At 40.0% G+C, this 20,273-nt stretch overlaps 1 protein-coding gene across 6 annotated transcripts in view; it reads left to right on the forward strand.

Moving 5' to 3' along the window:
- The window catches only part of WDR33 (WD repeat domain 33), a 68,876-nt gene that overhangs the window by 42,493 nt on the left and 6,110 nt on the right, over positions 1-20,273 (forward strand). For 4 of the 6 annotated variants that reach the window (XM_041486933.1, XM_041486935.1, XM_041486936.1 and 1 more), the window contains 12 exons: positions 8,134-8,260; positions 8,826-8,980; positions 9,103-9,181; positions 9,692-9,802; positions 10,569-10,663; positions 10,872-10,880; positions 11,557-11,643; positions 11,870-12,009; positions 12,357-12,509; positions 12,865-13,911; positions 17,582-17,684; positions 17,971-18,433. In XM_041486933.1, coding sequence (XP_041342867.1) covers positions 8,134-8,260; positions 8,826-8,980; positions 9,103-9,181; positions 9,692-9,802; positions 10,569-10,663; positions 10,872-10,880; positions 11,557-11,643; positions 11,870-12,009; positions 12,357-12,509; positions 12,865-13,911; positions 17,582-17,684; positions 17,971-18,433 — 2,569 coding nt within the window. Of the gene's footprint in view, positions 1-392; positions 726-8,133; positions 8,261-8,825; positions 8,981-9,102; positions 9,182-9,691; positions 9,803-10,568; positions 10,664-10,871; positions 10,881-11,556; positions 11,644-11,869; positions 12,010-12,356; positions 12,510-12,864; positions 13,912-17,581; positions 17,685-17,970; positions 18,434-18,532; positions 19,426-20,273 lie in introns of those variants that run through there. The other 2 variants (XM_041486937.1, XM_041486940.1) reach the window with 2 other exon arrangements.

A 20,273-nucleotide genomic window follows, 5' to 3' on the forward strand; every position in this document is an offset into this window, starting at 1 on the left:
TAACTCATGCCTCGCTTCCTTCTTGATTCATAAAATACAAGTGTATGTTCTGACTGTTCAGTAGTTACTTTGACATAAACTGTCACTGTGAGGCTTCAACTTATTTGATATTCTAATCAAATTCATTTTTTCTGTTTTGGCTGTTATTAAGTTGATGGTACAGACTATAAGCAGACTCCAAAATACTTGTTTGGTTCATTTTTGGAGGACTTGACTGGGAACATTTTCATGTGAAAAATATTTTGGTCTATTTTTACAAAACAATATACTGCCCAGCAATTTGATTCTGTACCCAGATATGAGGCCACAAAGCCATTGAAACTGCAGACTCGTGAGTGACAAAATAATGGAATTTCTCATCTGTTAAGTTGATGCTTTTTCTGCCCTTGAAGGACCAGTGTTGTTCCACTCTTGGGCACAGCTGTACTGATCCCTGTTCTGTCCACGCTGTGTTGGATGAGCTCAGTTCTGGCTGGGGGCTCCAGACTCTGAGCACTCCTTAGAGGCAGTGCAGGCTTTGTCAGATCCAGTGCCAGATCCTCTAAGGAAGGTGCCAGAAAACAAGGAGTAGAAAACTGTGGGACACTCTTCCTGAGGGAGCGGGGGTTTGGCTCCTGACAGATGTTGATGTTATGAAGCATGAGAGATTTTCTTACAATTGCTGTTCATTTTTTAATGTTTCTTGTACGATATTTTTCTTATCATTAAATGTAAATGCCCTTGTAAATAAATATTTTCTGTCAATGAAAAGCAAGTGTGTTGCTGCTTTCAAAGTAGGCTGGTTAATTTTTTAACAGAAAAGAACATCTAGTCCCAGCTACTTTACAGGTAATGTAACCAGCAAAAAAAAAAAAAAAAAAAACAAACCAAAAAAAAGTTGTTCCACCTTTTGCAATTAAAAAAATCCCTTTTAATTCCTTGATAAGTACATGCAAAGAAATCATAAATAAATAGCAATAGGGATTTTAGTAGATAACTGTGCCTGAGTACAAAGTAGAATCCAGTCTGTGTTTCATAAATAATTTAACTGTGAGGAAAACCTGTCTTGGTCCTTGAATTGAGCTGCATTTCTATTTGCAATAAGAAGGTGTTGGAAGTTTTAATATGGTATATCTTCTCTTTTGACACTTTCTGCCCTTTTTTCCCTGTCATTTCTTCTGAGCTAGCCCTGAGCTTTCTGATGGCTTTTTTTTTTTTTTTTTTGAAGATCAGTAGTGACTTTTTAAGTAGAAATAATGACTGCTGTATTGCACTAAAGCATTGTGCTGTATCTAAAGCTCATCACATAGGTGATCTCTGTGACAGAGCTGCTCTTAATGATACAAATAGGGGATTAAGTGCATGAAATTGGTGCTATGTTAAAATATCTGGATGCTGATTAAGCAAAATTAGTGCCACTTTAGTAATATTTTTACATACTAAAATAACTTAGTGTTGATAATTATCGGTGGTCAATCCTGGATATGACTTAACTGTGTCTTATGATTAGAAATTTTGAAACATGCATATTTAATTGATTTTTTTGTTGCTGTTCTCACAAAGAGAATGTTAAACAGCTCTTGACATGTTACAGATGCTGGTCTCAGTCAGACTTGTTTTGTCCTGATATGTTTTACAGCACAAATAACCTGATTAGGTGTAGCTAGTGATAAAGCCCAAAAATAACTTCAGGAATTAGAAAAAAGAAAATATGTCTAAAAGGAAAGGTATCCTTGGAGTGTTTGTAAACTCTAGCATGATCATACTGAATGATTAAAAAACATGGACCTGACACCACAGATGTAAACTAGCAGGCATCTTCAGCTCTGTGATTTTTGGTTCTGTTCAAAACAATTCAGTTCAGTGAATTGAAGAATTTTAACAATTCCTCTAAGTTTAACATGTGGGTACATAAAAACTTAGCCTTTCATGACCAGTTCCCACTGGATCTCAGCTGCTTTTATTCCCCTTGCTGTAAGCAAGCCCTTACAAAAGATACTGTCATTGAATTTCCACAGGTGTAAAGAATTCACTTTACTGGTAATTACATGTCTTGTAACAACTTTTATTCAGTGTTCTTACAGTGCATTTACCATTACCAAGCCGTGCAAACACACAATCAGCATTAAATTTAAATTTTTTTGCCCGTTCATTAGGGTTTTATAGAATTCAAACTGTTCACTGATTGGTATAAGTTTGGGATGAGCACATACAAATTCTAAACTCATTTATGAAAACACTGATTACCTGTTCTAGGTAATCTTGGGGAAAGTAATTTGTTTACCCACACCTGTTTCTTTAATGTTTAGTGATTATTATTGTTTTCGTAACCTCCTGATTTCACTGATGGTAAACTGTCCTGTTACAAGAGCTTTTTTTCTGGGAACAAATTATGATTATAGAAGTGTAAAAAAGGACAATTATTCATAAGTTTTTAAACAAATGTGAGTTATGTCCCTTTCTGTTGCTCACTTAGTGGAATATTAAGGATCTAGAAGGCATCCCCTGTAGGTAGATTAAAACTAGCAGTCTCTCTGCTGTTGCTCTAGATAACAAGTTTAATAAACTACAAGAGAGCTAGACTGAGCAAATAAGGGACAGTAAAACTTGTGTTTGTGGTACAGAAGTCCAAAGTAGGGTGGGAGGCATTATTCTTAAGCCAGTGAAGACTGGAAGGAGCTTTTCCCTTAATTTTTTATGCACCAACCTCCCACATGATGCTAAAAAGCACAAGCTGGCTGTGTATCTGTAGGGGGAGGGTTCCTATGGTATTCATTCTTGCAGTGGAGAAGAGGAAGTGCAAGAGCTCCCAGGACACCTCCTGGGTGAGGACAGTTCACATAACTTGACAGGCCAAAGAACACTGAATTCCTGGAATGAAATATAAACCTGCCCTTACTGCTGAGCTGATCAGTGGGGCCAGAGCTGCCCAGGTTGTTTTAGGTGTGGAGTATTCAGTTCCTCAGGGAGCTGTACATGGAAGCAAGGGATTTCTGGGGAGTGGGTAACTGCCATGTGACATTCCAAAAGCCTTTCATAAAAATGGAACGGAATAATGGAACACAATAATCCAATTTGCCTAATAGGCTGGAAGCAAAGAATAAATTCTAATGGAATTATGTAGAAAACTTAGAATTCCTTTCTGCTAACATTGTTCCCATTATCTTTGACTTGCAGGTCTCTTTTCTGTCCCTTTTTCCTTGCCCTCTCTTTTTTGGGGGTGGAGAACCTTAGCTTGGTTTTTGTAAGACCTAATGCTGTTCAGTAGTTACTTTGACATAAACTGTCACTGTGAGGCTTCAAATTATTTAATATTCTAATCAAATTAATTTTTTTCTGGTTTGGCTTTTTTTAAGTCAATGGTACAGACTATAGGCAGGCTCCAAAGCACTTGTTTGGTTCGTGTTTGGAGGACATCTTTGCAGAACCCTTGGAAATAATCCTGTGTCAAGGCCCTGCTCTCTGAGAGGTGTGATGTTGTTTTGGGGACACAGAGAACAGGAAGGTGAATGTCAGTGTGTGGTGACAAAAAAGCTGTGATCTAACCAGGCTGGGTGGGGGATACACAACTCTGTTTACTCCCCATTTAGAACAGAATTTTTAAAAAAATCCAAACAAATAGAATTCTAAATAACAAACAGCATAATTGCACTTAAATGATGGTTAATTCTTTAAATATAAACAGTTATAAATACACATTTTCTTTGGAATGTGGGTGTTAAAATGTGAAGATGCTTTAAGACTGGCATCTTAGTATGTGTGTCTACATTCACATAATTGCTGAGAAGGATGTAGAAATTTTCCAATATCATCTATAAAATTCTCTTTGAATTTATGTGCATTCAGAATGGGGCACATCCCATGGGCAAAGAATATAAAACAGGAAAGTTAAGCCACAGCAATAAACCTGATATATCTGTAACTGGTTTACACAGTTGCATTATAAAATATATGGATATTTTATAGACTAATGCAGAGACAGTGATTCAAACCAGCTTTTTACACTGTAAGCTATATTCAGAAAGTCATAAATGCAGAAATTAGTGTGGGGAGGGGAAAAAATCATGGCTTTATAATATATGTACTTGTCAGACTTCTGACATATTTGATCAAATACCATTACACATAATCTTATTACAGCTTTTTGTGTCTGTCACTAGCCGGGATTTCTGTTCAGTGTCTTTTAAAGAACAACCCTTCAAAGAAATTGGCTAACAATCAGTACAGTTATTTTATTAAGAAGGTTGTGACTAAGGGTACTCAAAGCATTTATTATGCATGTGGAAGGTAATAGTAGAGAACTGCTTTTGTATCTGAGCTTTCAGAGGTGCCACATGTGCCTGTCTTTGTTTTTCTGCAAATTTTTTAAAGGTTGGAAAAAGTTGTAAGTAAAACCAGCAAGTGTTTGTATGTAAGTTTATGCTCAGACCTTCACTCATGATTTTAAATTACTTGAGTTTCTCAAAAATCTTTGCCTTCAGTATTTCTTTTTGGTTGGTTTATGGGCCTTGTATTGCCACAACTCCTACACAATTCACACATTTCAATTCATTTATCCATAAGGCATCCCTGCAAGACAGGGAGTTGATAATAAGGTCCATGCAAAGGAGAAGGAGTTGTTCAGAGAGGAATTCTCACCCTGCAGCTCTGAGCAGAGAGGCAGATATGTGTGTGTGACTGTTGAAATTACTGAGCAAAAGCTGTTGTTAGCAAACAGGGAATGTAAACTGCAGAGATTTGCATGAATTAAGGTTTTCTGAGCTTGATGTCTGGGGACAGGAGGGTTTTGCACCAGAGGAGAGGTTGATTCCCAACACTAAGAAGGGAAAACAACTGAAATAAAATCTGTGAGGTGGCTTTTTCTCTGGAATGTTATTTTAAATGTATTTTCTGCATCGTGTGTCTCATTACAGATAATAGTGTGCCCATCTCTCAGCAGAAAGAAGGAAAAGCAATATACAACGTCAGTTGCTTCAATTTTAAAAGAAATTAAGAAAGGTCTGATTAGATGATGCTATTCAGTTATTTTGGTTATGTAAATGTTCTGAGTTAGTTCATCCCTTGTGAATAGTTTATTTAAAGCATAATTGTTGTAGGGAAAATTTTATTTTCTCTTGAGAAAGCTTCATTGCATTAGGAACCTAAAGCTAAGTGTGTGATGGTCCCATTTCTGCAGAGCTGGGGCTGAGAGGCTCTGTTGAGGGCAGGATCCATCACTGGTTAGATTACAAATTAGGGTCCCAGCTTTCCCCTCTGCTGCCATAATCCAGAGTGCACTGGTTGAAAGAATGCTCTCTGCAGGAAATGCCAGTGACCTGTTTAATCATACAAAGACTATAATGATTTTGTTTTTATATAAGTGTCTTCTGATCCCCATGAACAGTATTAATGTGATGATAGCCAAAAGCCTTTTGATAAGTACCCAATGGTTTATCTGCTCTATTTACAAGCTCTGAGTGTCCTGGCACCTTCTCCTGCCTCTCAGCTCTGTGCTCTGGGCCCATCCCAGAAGCCTGTCAGCCCGTCTGTTTGTCACTTCCTCTCCCTTCTGAAAACTTTGGAAGGGTGGGTGTTTGAATTGCTCTGTTTAAGATTGCCCATTCTAAATCTTTTTCTCAGGGTACATATTTCTGCTTGGGCTGGCTTAACTCAAGAAGAGCCTAAAGCAGGGCCTTGCTCAGGATGAGCTGTCACCCAGAGATGGCCTTTCACCAGCATCACTTGTTTTCTGGATGCAATCTTTTCCATCAGGCATAGTTAGCCCTATGTTTTCCTGTGCTTTTCCATTGCTAGTTGTCTTTGTTGCAGGAGCAGCAGTGCCAATGTCACTCCAGTCCATGTGGGTAGTCGATTTTTATGGTTTTGCTGGGCTTGGTTTATTTCATATCTATGGTGTTACTCAAGCATTCTAGTCTGAACACATTTTCATACCGTTCAACCAAGTATTAACTTTAATGGAGCGTTTTTCTATAAGGGCCTTGAATTAAAATCTCTCTTTCCCTGGGGACTGCATGATAGCAACTACCTACAGAATATTCTTAGCTGGAAATCTGCAAGCATGGATTCCCCTCCCCTGTGCAGGAGGAGCACTTTCTCCCTGACTCGTGGCTGAATTGTTGCTTCCAAATAAACACTGAGAAGCAAGATCTGTTCAGCATTCAGCTTCGTGTTTTAGTTGAGAGATTTAGTCACAATAAATGCAGACAGTGCCTGTCACTTCTTTCTGCATTAGAAAAGCCAGAGAGGAAGGAAACACTACATCTCAGGGTGCCTCTCTTGGTAGCCCAGACCAGAGCACATTGATGGTCTTGGCAACTTGAGGATCTTGCTCTTCCCTGAAACCCCACGTATTCCAAAGAGAATTCTGCCTGCTGTGCCTGGTGAGGAGTTGGGTTCCTTCATCTTTATTGTCAGTCAGTTCTTATGTTGTTCCCGTATACTTGCCAAGGCTGGACTCATTTCTCCTTTGGTCGGGAGCCTCTTCCCTGTCTGTCCTTTCCTCCAGAGAGGAGGAAAGTTGCACTCACTTGAGAGTGTGCTCTACGTGCTATGAATTTGCTTCCATTTTAAGATGCAAGTATATTCCTTAATCTGATGCCAAAAGAGTTTTGATTTTTTATATATCTTTCATATATTCCTAGCTCTGTAAAGTCTTATTATATACTTACATGGTTTCTTAGCTAGCATTCAGTACTTGTTAGACAGACATATTCCTGGAATCCCATTCTAATCTCTCTGATTCAGTGAACCAAGGCCATTCTTCTACTTCTCTATGTATGTAGACATAAAGAATGTGGGGCTAGGAGAAAGTGGGGAGGCTTCAGTAGGAGGCTGAAACAAGGGGGGAATTACTTCATTAACTGTACTTTTAATTGGGGATTCTTGTCAATTATGCTAATTTGATAAACTTATAAAAGTGTCATAGCCCTATATCACATGTGCATTTTGCCATAAGTACACCTGAAGGATCCTTCAATAAACAGTAACCACCTTTATCCTTTTAATCTTTGGCTTGTGATTTCAGGGCTCAGAAAGGGCATCAGTTCTAATTTGTTTTTTTCAGTGGCCTCAGGAAAATTTCAACTGATACTTATTTTTAATGTCTTGTCAAAGTGAGATCTGTGTTAAGACAGCTTGTGCTGCTTTAACTTGTGTGTTCCACTGTGTAGCAGAGCAGTCTGTGTGGGAGCTGTCTGACTTGGTGGCAATCCGTAGTTTTTCTGGAGTGTGCTCCCATTCTTCCTTGCCATTTATCACTTCGGTGCCTTCATGTTGCAGGCAGACCTTCCTTTCTCAAATTGCTTTTTTCTTCAGTTACTGCATGCTGCCTCATTTTCTGGAATGGGCTATTACTGTTGGCCCTGCCTTGAAGTGGACTGGTGTGGAGAGAGATTGGAGAAAGAAATTATTGCTTGTTATTTTTTCTCTGAGTTCCTGTAGTTAACCTCAGAAACCTCATTTTGTCATGCAGCAGGAGCAGGCTTTTTTTTTTTTTTAATGGATTGTAGCTCATCTGAACAGCACTGATTCTCTCTCAAGTTCAGTCAGTTTAAAAGGAAATTATATCACAAGGGTTTTTCTTTGCTAACTCATAAGCATTGGAAAAACCTGAATCCATGTAAACTGGTAAGAGATCACATCTCATAAGGTTTCTTTTCATCATATACTAATTTAGTATCAGATCCATTATTTCATTTCTTTGCTTATTTTCTGACAGGACAGCAAAAGGATAGTACTGATAGGATAGGAACAAATAGGTATTTGCTTTATATTTCCCCTGTTTTTCACTGAAAGAAAAGTGTCACAGAATCATTTTACCTCACCACCTCCATATAAAGGCTTCATCAGTGCCACATTTAAAATACTGTGAAGTTGTCTAAGGACAAAGCCTAAAGAAAAGTACCAATTTAAACAAAAACTTCTTAGATCATTTTCCCAGTGAGCTTGATTTGACGGTGTAATCTGAGGAGAAAATGCTCCCATTAATTAGTGGGAAGTAAGGCAAGCTAAATAACTTGGAAGAGATTTTATTTAGTTTATGGTTTGTAACCTGTGCTCTGTGATTTACGTTCAGTTTTAAATTAGTTATAAGGTGTGCACCCTGTAATTTTTCAGTGTCTGAAATCTCAGAATGGACAATTTTTATCTTAACAGGCCATGGAGCAGATGTGAAATGTGTTGACTGGCATCCAACCAAGGGGTTAGTTGTTTCAGGAAGTAAAGATAGCCAACAGCCCATCAAGTTCTGGGATCCAAAGACTGGCCAGAGCCTTGCCACACTGTAAGTTCTTACCCACAGACTTTTGATTTGCTTAAATGTAAGCTAACTTTATAAAATATTTTCTTCATTCCCTTCGTAGCTCTTTTCCTCACAACCTTTCAGCCATACACAGCTGCTTCACACATGAAGCTAGGGCTTTAGCTTTGCCAGAAAATCCAGAGGTTAGATGAGGATAAGTCTCTACCTGGAAAATTAAGACTTTAACATTCATTATTTAAATTTACTTTGTTCTTCATAGTCAGTCTAGTCACACAGTTCTCATTCAGACTGAGATAGGGAAAAACGAACAAGATGTTTCATCTGGCTGATGAAAACTGTCTTATGCTGCAGTAGAAACATGCACAGTAACTGGGTACTGTCTCAGTGAGTGCTACCAGTTGCTTTGCAGTACAAAAGACCAGGATCAAAGCACAGGGCCTTTGCACAGAAAGCCCCACTGTTCTGCTTTAGTAGCCTCTACTGCCTTGTTATTGACCTGAATATTCCTGGCTGGCAAACGACACATTTTTATGTGTGTCTGAGAAATCAGCTCCAGGACAAACTGTTTGTTTCTCTCGACTTGCAGACATGCTCACAAAAACACAGTGATGGAGGTGAAACTGAATCTCAATGGCAACTGGCTGCTGACAGCTTCTCGTGACCACCTGTGCAAGCTCTTCGACATCCGGAACCTGAAGGAAGAGCTTCAGGTCTTCAGGGGGCATAAGAAAGAGGCCACAGGTCAGAATTCTTTTTATTATGTAGATTGTTATTATTAAGCTCAGATTTAAAATTAAAATTATTTCCATTCATTAGAAATCCTAGTATTATACCTTGTGATTGTGGCTTATTGTGTGTTTCAGCTGTGGCCTGGCATCCTGTTCATGAAGGGCTGTTTGCCAGTGGAGGGTCTGATGGGTCCTTGCTGTTCTGGCATGTTGGGTATGTGGCATTTCCATCAGCACGTGGGAAAGGTGTTGGTCAGCTGTGCAAGCTGTTAGACAAAACACAAAATACCTCTTCCCCACTGGGTCCATATTTAACCTGCATATTTGTGATAATAGTTTTTCTCTGTACCTGAGGAATTTGTTAATATGCTTCATTTATGAAGAAGTTTTCCTGTAGAAATGTGCTTTAAAGGATGCAATTGCTTGCACAAAACCAGCCATGTGTTGAGTGATGAATGGCTGAAACTCCTAGTTTCTTAAAGCTTGTTATGAGGTGCTGTAATTACTTTGGTTTTGAATGTACAATTAAAAATCCCTACATTACTGAACCGCCTATTAAACCACAGGGAACAATCAGTTCACCCGGTAGAAAAATTACAGAGGCTTAAATTTGACAAAATATGGGATAGAAGACAAACAACAACTGAATAGCAGAAGTTTTCTATTGTAGCTGTAGGAGATACTCAGCTGTGTATGATAAATTTTCATTTTTTTAATGCATCAGGGTTGAGAAGGAGGTTGGTGGAATGGAAATGGCCCATGAAGGAATGATCTGGAGTCTGGCATGGCATCCCCTTGGACACATTCTCTGTTCAGGTTCAAATGATCACACCAGGTAATTTCAAGTATTTAAAGAGAAGGTCTAAGGGAACATATTTACTTTCAGAAACTAGAACAGTGTCTGGCATCAGTGAATAAATAGATTGGGATGATTCTGTTACACAACCAGTGGCCAAAGCAGAGACACAATTTATGTTGATAGGAAGCACTAGGTGACATTTTATATTACAAGGTAGAGTCTGACCTTTTGTAACAAATATTATGATTTTGGTTGGTGGAAGCTTTTAAATCCACTGAAGAAAAGTTTAAAAAAATAATTCTTGTAATTTCTTGCTGAAGAAATAGTCCTATCTCCACAGCAGTTTTTCCTGCAGATCATCTGCTGGTCATATCCTTTCACATTGCAGACACCTTCAGAGGCTGTAGTTTGTGTTTTCAGGTTGGACATGCTATAAACACAGTGCATTTTATAAATGCAGTAAATTTTTGTGGGGGCATGTGTATATTTAGTGTATATGAAGAATATACTTGAGCAAGAAGGTTTTGGAATGGACTAGAAATATTTTTTTTCAGGATCTGATGTTGATCCCTTGTACTTACACACATTACACTTCAAAGTATCTTCTAAGTTGTAATGTTGGGGTTTTTATTTTTGGCTTGAATCTCATACCCTGTGTTCAGATCTGGAGCTAAACTTGATTTAGTAAGAGTTAAATCCTTACATAATCGAGATACTACACTAAAAATCAAAGAACTAATTAGTTTAAAAAATGTTCATGCTCTTGACCTTTTAATGAGATCATGTAACTTCCTTTTGACAGCAAGTTTTGGACTAGAAATCGACCTGGAGATAAAATGCGAGATCGTTACAACTTGAACCTGCTGCCTGGGATGTCAGAGGATGGTGTGGAATATGGTGAGGCATTTTTCCTCAGTAGGGAAGGAAGAGGCTTGGGGTCAGGAACAGGCCTAGGTCATTAGGTGACACTTCTGGGTAAGGTGAGGAAGCAAAAATATAGCATTGGGGACCACTTGGGCAAAAATACCTTTTTCTAAGGATGATTTTACTGCCCGTGTTATCAGTGATCATCATTCCAACAATGGGTTTTCTTCTGTTTCCACAGCTCCAGGAGGTAAGACCTGCTCTGTCAGTCACAGGAAGGAGGTTTGGTTCTCCCTCTGGCAATATTTCCAGTTTACTTTTCTTCCCGAAAACTTCATCTGTCTTCAAGGCTTCCCATAGTCCTGAACTGCAACACGAAAAGCATAAGAATTCTACTAAAATCTTTAAACTTTACTCTTAAGGATTTATCCCAATAATTTTGTGCTGCTCAGGATTGGCCAGTTCAGTGGTGTGCCTCAGCCACCAACTGTAGTTGCATGTGTTTCTTCAGATTTTTGATTATTTGCCTTTTTTCTTTCCTTTCTTTTTTTTTTTTTTTTTTTTTTTTTTTTTTTTTTTTAAAGGGGGTATTAAAATGCAGCACTTTACTACAAGTTAAATTTTAAAATATATAGATTTGTTATAACAAAAATGGTTATGGGTTATTATTTTTTTTCTATGCTTCTACCCTAAATGTAACCTTCCTGAAAGGACATAGTTTTTGATCTTATGGGGTGTATTTATAAATCTGATCTTGCAGTTCTTTTAATATCCTGTAATTCATATACGAAACTAAATTGTGACCTACCAGTTGTAAAATATCTATTTACTATTGGGATGGTAAAAGCATGTGAGAATCCAAAGGGATGAAGTAGTAATGTAATAATATTTTTCAAGAGTAAATATTTATTGGTTTTTTTCTCTAGATGATCTGGAGCCCAACAGCCTGGCAGTTATTCCTGGGATGGGAATTCCTGAACAGTTGAAAATAGCTATGGAGCAGGAGCAGATGGGTAAGTAATAGCTATGGAGAAACATTCTCCTGAGCAATCTAGATACTGTGGGACTTCTTTTTCATTCCTTTCATATTCTTTGGGAGCACAGATGCTCTTTTCTAAAGTTCTGTGTTGTGCATATTTGCTTTGTAAAGAAGGATGAGCTGAAAACCTCTGTGAAAAAAATAAAGGATCTTTGTGTAAGGCTGCATTGCTCTGACTGTTTGTTTCCCTGGTGCCAAAGGGAAAGATGAGTCCAATGACATTGAGATGACAATCCCAGGACTGGACTGGGGAATGGAGGAAGTAATGCAAAAGGACCAAAAGAAAGTGCCACAGAAAAAAGTTCCCTATGCAAAACCCATACCAGCACAGTTTCAGCAGGTAAGTACCTGATACAGAGTGAACAGAACAACCTGTTCTTTTCCCAGCTTCAAAAAGTGTGTGTCTTTTGAAATGTTTCGGATTTTACAGCTCTCCTGTATCAACACCCCATGCAATTTACCACAGTGGCTAGTTTAATTACTATTTAAGCATGAACTATTTTATTAAATAGCTTCTATCTCGTGTCTGTACCTGGGAAGAACTTATAAGATAAGGAAGTTTTATTTGGCATTGTTTTTGCTTCCAAGTATCTGTAGTACACAATGTTTTAGCATATCCTTTTATCCTTTCTCATTGCAGCAATGTGTTGCACACGGAATTAATCTTGTGTTTCCTGATCTTTGTAGGCATGGATGCAAAATAAAGTTCCTTTGCCTCCCCCACCTGAGCCATTGAATGATAGAAAGGAGGATATTAAGCTGGAGGAGAAAAAGAAATCACAGGCAGAGATTGAGCAGGAAATGGCAGCACTTCAGTACACAAACCCACAGCTCCTGGAGGTATGTATGTGTGGAAACACACGGATTAACAATTTGCTTTAGTCCTTTCTGTGACAGATTTGGACTTCAGCACTAAAGTGAGCAGCTTCCTGCAGCAGTTTCACCTGTTTGGCTGTTTTCACTTTTTACAAAAAGACATCTAATTGAACAGGATATTGCAGTCAATGTGTGATGATGTGAAACCCTCAGTGAGGCCCCCACATCTCACTTTACCAGTGGGTCTCTCAGTTAGTTATTGCTGTTAGTTACAAGGAAAGCATTCTTAAATTCCTATGAAATGGGATGACTGCTTCTGATTTTTAATTGAAACATACCTCTGTGCTTAGCTGAATTTCTGTCTCTCTGTTTTGGACAGCAACTGAAGATTGAGAGACTTGCACAAAAGCAAGCTGAGCAGGTGCAGCCACCGCCCCCAGGAGGATCTCTCCATGGACCTCAGCCTTTCCCAGGGCAAGGCCCAATGTCACAGATGCCTCAAGGGTTTCAGCAGCCCCTTCCACCTCAGCAGATGCCAATGAATATGCCTCAGATGGGACCTCCTGGTCCACAAGGACAGTTCAGACCTCCAGGACCCCAAGGACAAATAGGACCACAAGGTCCATTACACCAAGGAGCTGGAGGTCCACAAGGGTTCATGGGACCACAAGGACCTCCAGGCCCCCAAGGGCCTCCACAAGGAATGCCACGGCCTCAGGATTTACACGGACATCAAGGAATGCAGAGACATCCGGGCCCTCATGGGCCAATGGGGCCCCCAGGCCCACAGGGCAGCGCTGGCCCACAGGGACACTTGGGACCGCAGGGCCTGCCCGGCTCTCAGGCTCATTTAGGACCACAGGGTCCACCTGGCCCACAAGGTCACCTGGGTCCTCAGGGTCCCCCTGGAGGCCAAGGAATGCAGGGGCCGCCTGGTCCACGAGGAATGCAAGGACCTCTTCCTCACGGCATGCAAGGAGCTCCAGGATCTCAAGGCATGCAGGGCCCTATATCTCAAGGGCCTTTGATGGGACTTAATCCAAGAGGGATGCAGGGTCCACCAGGACCCAGAGATAACCAGGGACCTAATCCACAAGGGATGATGATGGGTCATCCACAAGAAATGAGAGGTCCTCATATGCAAAGTGGTTTACTAGGACATGGTCCCCAGGAGATGCGGGGCCTTCAGGGACCCCCGCCTCAAGGTTCAATGCTGGGACCGCCGCAAGAAATGCGTGGGCCACCCGGTCCCCAGGGCCAGCAGGGACCTCCACAAGGCTCTTTGGTGGGGCCTCAAGGAAACATGCAAGGACCTCAGGGACAGCCAAACCCCTCGAGGGGGCCGCACCCTTCCCAGGGCCCTCTGCCCTTCCAGCAGCAGAAAACGCCTCTGTTGGGTGATGGGCCTCGCCCCCCCTTCAATCAGGTACGTGGGGGTCTTTGGAACAAGGGGAGTTCTCAGAAGGTGGGAGTGACAACTGTCTGTGCAAGAGAAATTAGAGAATGGAGGTTGGGTATTCCTGGCAGGACCGAGGCCTCAGGAAAATTGAAGTGATGATAAAAAGGATTCTGTAGCTTGGGAACAGCAGAAGGTGTCCCTGTCCATGGCAGGGGGATTGGAAATAGGTGATCTTTAAGGTCACTTCCAACCCAAAGTATTCATGATTCTATGATGGGTAACTGTGGAAAGGGATTATTGGGAATAGTAGTACAGAAACCAGTCTGCTATGAAAATATATAACCTTAAGAGAAACTCCTTTTTTTTTTTCTTTTTTTTTCTTTTTTAATTTAAAGACACTGAACTGTCCTAAGCAGGGTATTTCATTGGGAGCAGACAAGCACTAATAAAAGTCAAATTTCAAGAAACTGAACATAACAAAAGTCATATGTATTAATTAAAGCAAGGTGTTGCTAACTCTCAGTTGTCCAGAGTAGTTAATCCAAACTATGGGATGGATTTCCATAGATGCTGACACACCTGGAACCAGCTTAGATCTGGGTGAACTTGACAGTTGACTCTAAGTGTAGAGGGTCACAGGGACACAGCACTTTCCATTTTCTGCTCCACTACACACCACACAGAGCTCTCTGTGGTTATTGCCTCCTGGAAGTTCCTAGCTGGATAGCACCAGTTCTTGCTTTGTCTCAATTACCTTCAGTTCTGGGTGAATTTTGAAAGGGAAGTTTGGGGAAAAAATTCTACTGAACTGAAAAAAGAAAAGAAAATGTGTGGTGTTTTTTAACCAGAATTGTCTCTTTTAGACCTGCACTCAATAGTTTCACTCAAGGCTTTAGACATGCAGAGTACTTAGTGTGTAGTCCAGTACCAATCACAATGAGGAACTGAATATTCAAATGAGCTTTAGCTCAAGGATTCCTTTTCAGACTGAAGCAGAGTAGCCCACAAGTGGTGGGTTTATTTGAATTTTTTTTCCGTACAAATCAATAATTCCCTCCAGAAGGCTGTTAATGCGCCACTGCTGCTGAGATTTCAAAAGTAGCCAAGTTACACAAAGGAGTGGTGGTTCCCCAACTATATAACTTAAACCAGCAGAGTTGTTTCTCATTTCTGTCCCAGGGAGACTCATTTTTCTTTGAGAATAATTACCCTGTTTGTGGAGGGCTGTCCTTGTCTGCCCTTGCCACTGACACTTTGGAATTCAGTAGGGTGCTTTTGATGGGTGGCTTGTTATTTTCTTTGAATTTTGCTATCTTAAAGGCTTTTACAGATACTAAAAAAATGACATAGTGAGGTATTTTAACCCATTCTTCCTTCCTTGTGCACCTTTAGTATAGTAATGGCTTTTAAAAATTAACATATTTTTAAATTTATGTCAGATTTTGCTTCTTTGTAATATGAATGGAGCATAGTTCCTGTTTAAAAAGGCCCTATATGTGATTTAAAAAAAAAATAGACTTTAGTTTGTTTTGTGTTCTGGATTTCGCTTTTTTCTTCTGTAAACTTGTACAAATCACTTCTCTTCCTTTTCAGTAGCAGAAGTGTGTGAATATCTGCTTTATCAAGGGCTTGTAACACAGAACAATTACAGATAATTGCAAGGGTTAATCTCCATATAAAATACCACTGTTGCCTGCCCTGGCTGTACACTGGATTTGCTGGGATGCACAAGGCCATTTTCAGCTTTTAGTAAAATACCTCTTTCTAAACTCTGCATATTTCCCAGCTCAAGCCCAGTTTGAGGCCTGGAATGAATTTTGAAACAGAAATCCCATTAAAAGGCAGAGTTAGGGCTCTTGTGTTCCCAGCTTGGCAAAGCATGGTTTGTTTGTAATCAAGGTTTCTGCTAAGGAGAGTTATTTACTGAGTGCTAAAAACTGCTGCTTTGGTTAAACATTTCCATAAATGGAAGAAGTTCCATAAAATTTATTTTAAGTAAGCATCTGCTAAATATATGGGAAATGCTGGAATTCCAGCAAGGTTTTGCTCAGGAACAGCAGAATCACTGTGATAGCTGGCTCTTACCTAGTCAGAGGATGGATTTGTTCTGGACTCCAGTCAACATTCCATCACTAGGAAAGTATTTTTGGGGATTTTGAGGTGTTTTTTTTTTTAATGGGCATTAAGCCAGATCTTTTATTTTGCTTATTTTTCCAACATTCTTACAAAATTAATCAATGCAAATATGATGTTTGTAGGACATATTTATGTGCTTTCTTGTGTTTATCACCTACATTGCAGTTGAATATAAATTTTTAATTTTAAACGATATTTCAAGACATGATGGGATAAATGCACAAATAAACTTTCTGCTTCTCTGCAACCCAGAAACAAAAAGGTAGTGTTTCACAAAAATAAATTTAAAGCATTAAAATTATTTAACTTTGATTCATGGAGAAATTAAGCAGTGTAATTATGATCCAGTGGTTTGCTGGAGTACAGGTCTTTTAAATATTTCCAGGCTGCAGTCTGGAAGTGTTTTAACAAGTCAGTGTGAGGGCCAAGTCTAAATCTTGCATACTGGACATGTCTAGAAAAAAATTACATTTTTAGGGGTTTCTAGGAAGGGTTTGGGGGCAGATTGGCTGTTTGGTCATGTCTGCCTAGGAAGGTTTTGTATTGCAGTCCTGCAGGTTTCAGCTCTGTCTGGTTCATATTTTTATTGTTGGATTTTATATCTGCGGTGTAAATTCTGTACATGTCCCTTTTCAGTTCCAGTCAAGCACAAATCCCAAATGAGGACTTTTTGTCAACCCTGTGCTGTTGAAAGGCAGAATCAGAACATCATCCAAACACAGTTTTCCAAACAGTGTCACCAGAGCAGGTCCTGTCAAAATCATTCATGAGTCTGTGACAACAGCTGAATTTAGAGACCATAATTTTATCCTTTAAAATTCACCAAAAAATGAGAAAAAATAGCAAAAGACACTTATATACTTTATTTTTTTTTTTTTGGGGGGATCACATAAAGCACACAAAACTCTGCCCACTCTACTGCCTCTGCTTTTTTTTTATCCAAAAATGAAGAAAAATGAACTTTGCCATCATGTTAAAAATTAAACTTAAGTTAGGAACTTAGAGAGGTTTAGAGAAGAGGTTTCCTTATGGCTCTGTCATTGTCCCCTCATCCCAACATTCTTGATATTTACTTTTGTATATATAGTTTCTCTTTTTTGTTCATTTCCAAATGAAGTCTTTGGTCTGTCAAGCTCTTTAACTGCCTGTAAATCAGTACCTGATGTTTTTCAAATAAATTTACATATTTTCCTCAGGAAAATTCCACTATTCCTCCAAAGGAACAGAATATTTGTACCAAATACTCAATAAGTTCAATACATTTTTACAGAATGTTCATACTCAGGAAGAATATGAGCTTTATCATCTTTGGCTGCGACAGATAAAATGTGAATAGCTGCAAAGCTGTTTCCTGTGAAATGCTGTGCTTCTCAGTGACTGAAGCATTACTGATGTGAATGTTTGGGAACTGAGGCTGAAACCATTGGAACATGAGCTGTTTCTGTTGTACAACCTGTGCAGATGCAGACCTTAGGGAAAGAAAATTGTTTTGGACTCCTACAAACATTTTTAATTACTCACACGTGGAATTCACCTGGCTTTTGTTCTTCCGTGCTCACAGGATGGACAGAACCCAGGTCCTCCTCCTCTGATACCAGGCCTGGGGCAGCAAGGAGGACAAGGTCGTCTGGGCCCTCACAACCAAGGACCTGGTCTTAATAAAGGTAATTCAACTTGTAAAACATCTTGTCTGTTCTCCTGGGAGTCAGTCTGCTCCAAGAGGGGCTGTCCCAGTGCAGTGCACCCAGGGACAAATGGCTGCAGCACAATGCAGGGCCTCAGCTGAGAGAAAAGCTTCTCTGGCTGGGATATACAGGAAAAATATTCCCAGAAATATTGTTTCATGTGAAAGTTATCGCATGTGCTTTCTAGAACTGTATGAACTAGAGCATCCTGAAGTGATTTAGAAATGGTTACAGAACCGTGCTGTGATTTTTCTTGCCCCTCAAGGTGATGCCCGTGGGCCACCCAACCATCACCTGGGCCCGCTGTCGGACAGGCGGCACGAGCAGAACAGCGGCGGCCCCGAGCACGGGCCAGAGAGGGGCCTGTTCCGAGGGGGCCAGGACTGGAGCGATGGCAGGGACAGCAGGGGCATGCCCGACAGACGGGGACCTCACCCCGACTTCCACGATGACTTCGATCGGCCCGACGACTTCCGGGATGATTTCCACCCAGACAAGAGATTTGGCCATCGGTTACGGGAGTTCGAGGGGAGAGGAGGCCCACCATTGCAAGATGAGAAATGGAGACGAGGGGGACCTGGGCCTCCCTTTCCTCCTGATCACAGGGAATTTGAAGGAGGTGGTTCCAACCGGGGGCCTCCTGGTGCTTGGGAAGGACGGAGACCTTCAGATGACAGATATCCACGGGATCCCGAGGATGCGCGCTTCCGAGGAAGGCGAGACGAGAGGTAAGAATAAATCCATTTCTCTTTCTTGGGTTAAAGGGTAAATGGAGGGAACTCTCTTATTCCTGGTTTCCTTTTCATTAAGGAGTCTATCTGTTTCAGATTTATAAACTGGAAACCAATAAGGAAATGAAAACTCTAATATACCTGAGTGTAGAGTCCATAAAAATCATTCAGTAATAGAAGAAAACTTGAAAAATGGTCATTGTACACAGCAGCTTCCGTGTCTTTAAACAGTAAGTAAAGAGAAGGGGGAAAGTTTTAGAGAAGATCCAGTGACACAGGATGAAGATCTGAGGCCGTTTTGATGAAAATTGAGAGGAGACTTAAAGGTTAAAGTGACAAACTTTTGAACACTAGAAGTGGATTTTGAGATTCTGTCTCCAGTCACAAACTACAGCATGACTGTAGAGACTGTAGGATGAGATGCAATGCCCTTGTGAGGAGCAGGAACAGTGATGTGACTGCCAGCTAGAAGGGACAGACTTACAGCATCTGTTGGACTGTCAAGACTATTTTTTCATACGTTTGCTTGTAGAAATTTTATTTCTCTTTCTGACTTATTTCTTAATGCCAAACAAAGAACTCAAAAATAATCTGATTTACTGCAATGTCCTTGTCATTGCTCACAATCTCCGAATAAATCACCAAGGGATAAATTTGCTTTTAGTTACCAATGTAAATATGGAGGAATTAATGCTGTCTCTGAAATTAATTACCAGCAAAATTGCTCCAGATTTATGTTAGTTTAATTAAATGAAATTTGGCCTCCAAGGTCTAAGCCTCTCACTGACCACCAACTCTCTATGTATAAGAACATGTGCTTGTTACAAATATGCTGTGGTCTCCACATAATGTGAATTTTGTGTGTTTTAGTTGCCTTTTTAATCATTTTCTTACATTCCTTTTACTTTGCATCTATACAGCTCTTCTTTTAGCTATTTTCTACCTAGCTCTGTAAGATGTAACTTCCTTTTGTGTGAAGAGTATGAAAAGAAATGAACAGTAACTTAAAGAAGGTAACAATTAAAGCCATTTCTAAAAAGTAAAGCCAGACAAAATCCAGTTGGATGGTCCAGTGGTCCAATGGTCTGCATCACAGAACTCTAAAAGACACAGCAGACAAGAATTTTAGAAGCTCAGTAGAGATTTTTCAGATCTTATATTGAAAATGTTTAGGAACTGGCAAATATTTTATTATGGTCCTGATTTTTAAAACGTTTCAGGAAGGGAAACAAGAACCTTGTAACCTGCAAACCTGACTTTTGAACTAAGAGTATTCTGTTCATCAGAGTACAAGTGTTTGCCCAGAGAGTTTGAAGTGAAATGGCACAAGGCTTTAAAAGGCTCACTGTGCTTGTAAATTTGATGATTTTCTTGGAATGAAGGTGAACTAGGTGCCATTTACTGCAGATGCTGTGGTGGACTTAATCCCAACCACTCCTTTAGCTGACTTGGTTTGAAATTGAGATTGTAACTGGTTTGATCAAGCATGAGAGGCAAATGTGTGTATGTGTGTTTCTCTCTAATTTCCCATCCTTTTCATCCCTGTCCTGTTCTTACTCTATATCAACATGATGCTTCTACTGCAGAGACCTGCCTCTTCCTGCCTGCTAATCTGCACAGTGTGTAGTTGTGTACAGTAAGGTCCTAGGCCTCGGGGAAGAAGATGTGAGAGCAGTCAAACAGGAACTGAACCCGAAGCAAGGCAGGGCTTTATGTGTGACTGATATGAAAAGGCAAATAAGGATATCCATAACACAATATTAGGAGCTGTGGCTGTGTCAGGCGTAGGTATCGTAGATTTCAAAACTCAACTGTGTCCATAAGTTGCCTGAAATAG

The sequence above is a fragment of the Pyrgilauda ruficollis genome, unplaced genomic scaffold (assembly GCF_017590135.1).
Source record: "Pyrgilauda ruficollis isolate IOZ18807 unplaced genomic scaffold, ASM1759013v1 scaffold79, whole genome shotgun sequence".
In the NCBI taxonomy this organism is placed as follows: domain Eukaryota; kingdom Metazoa; phylum Chordata; class Aves; order Passeriformes; family Passeridae; genus Pyrgilauda; species Pyrgilauda ruficollis.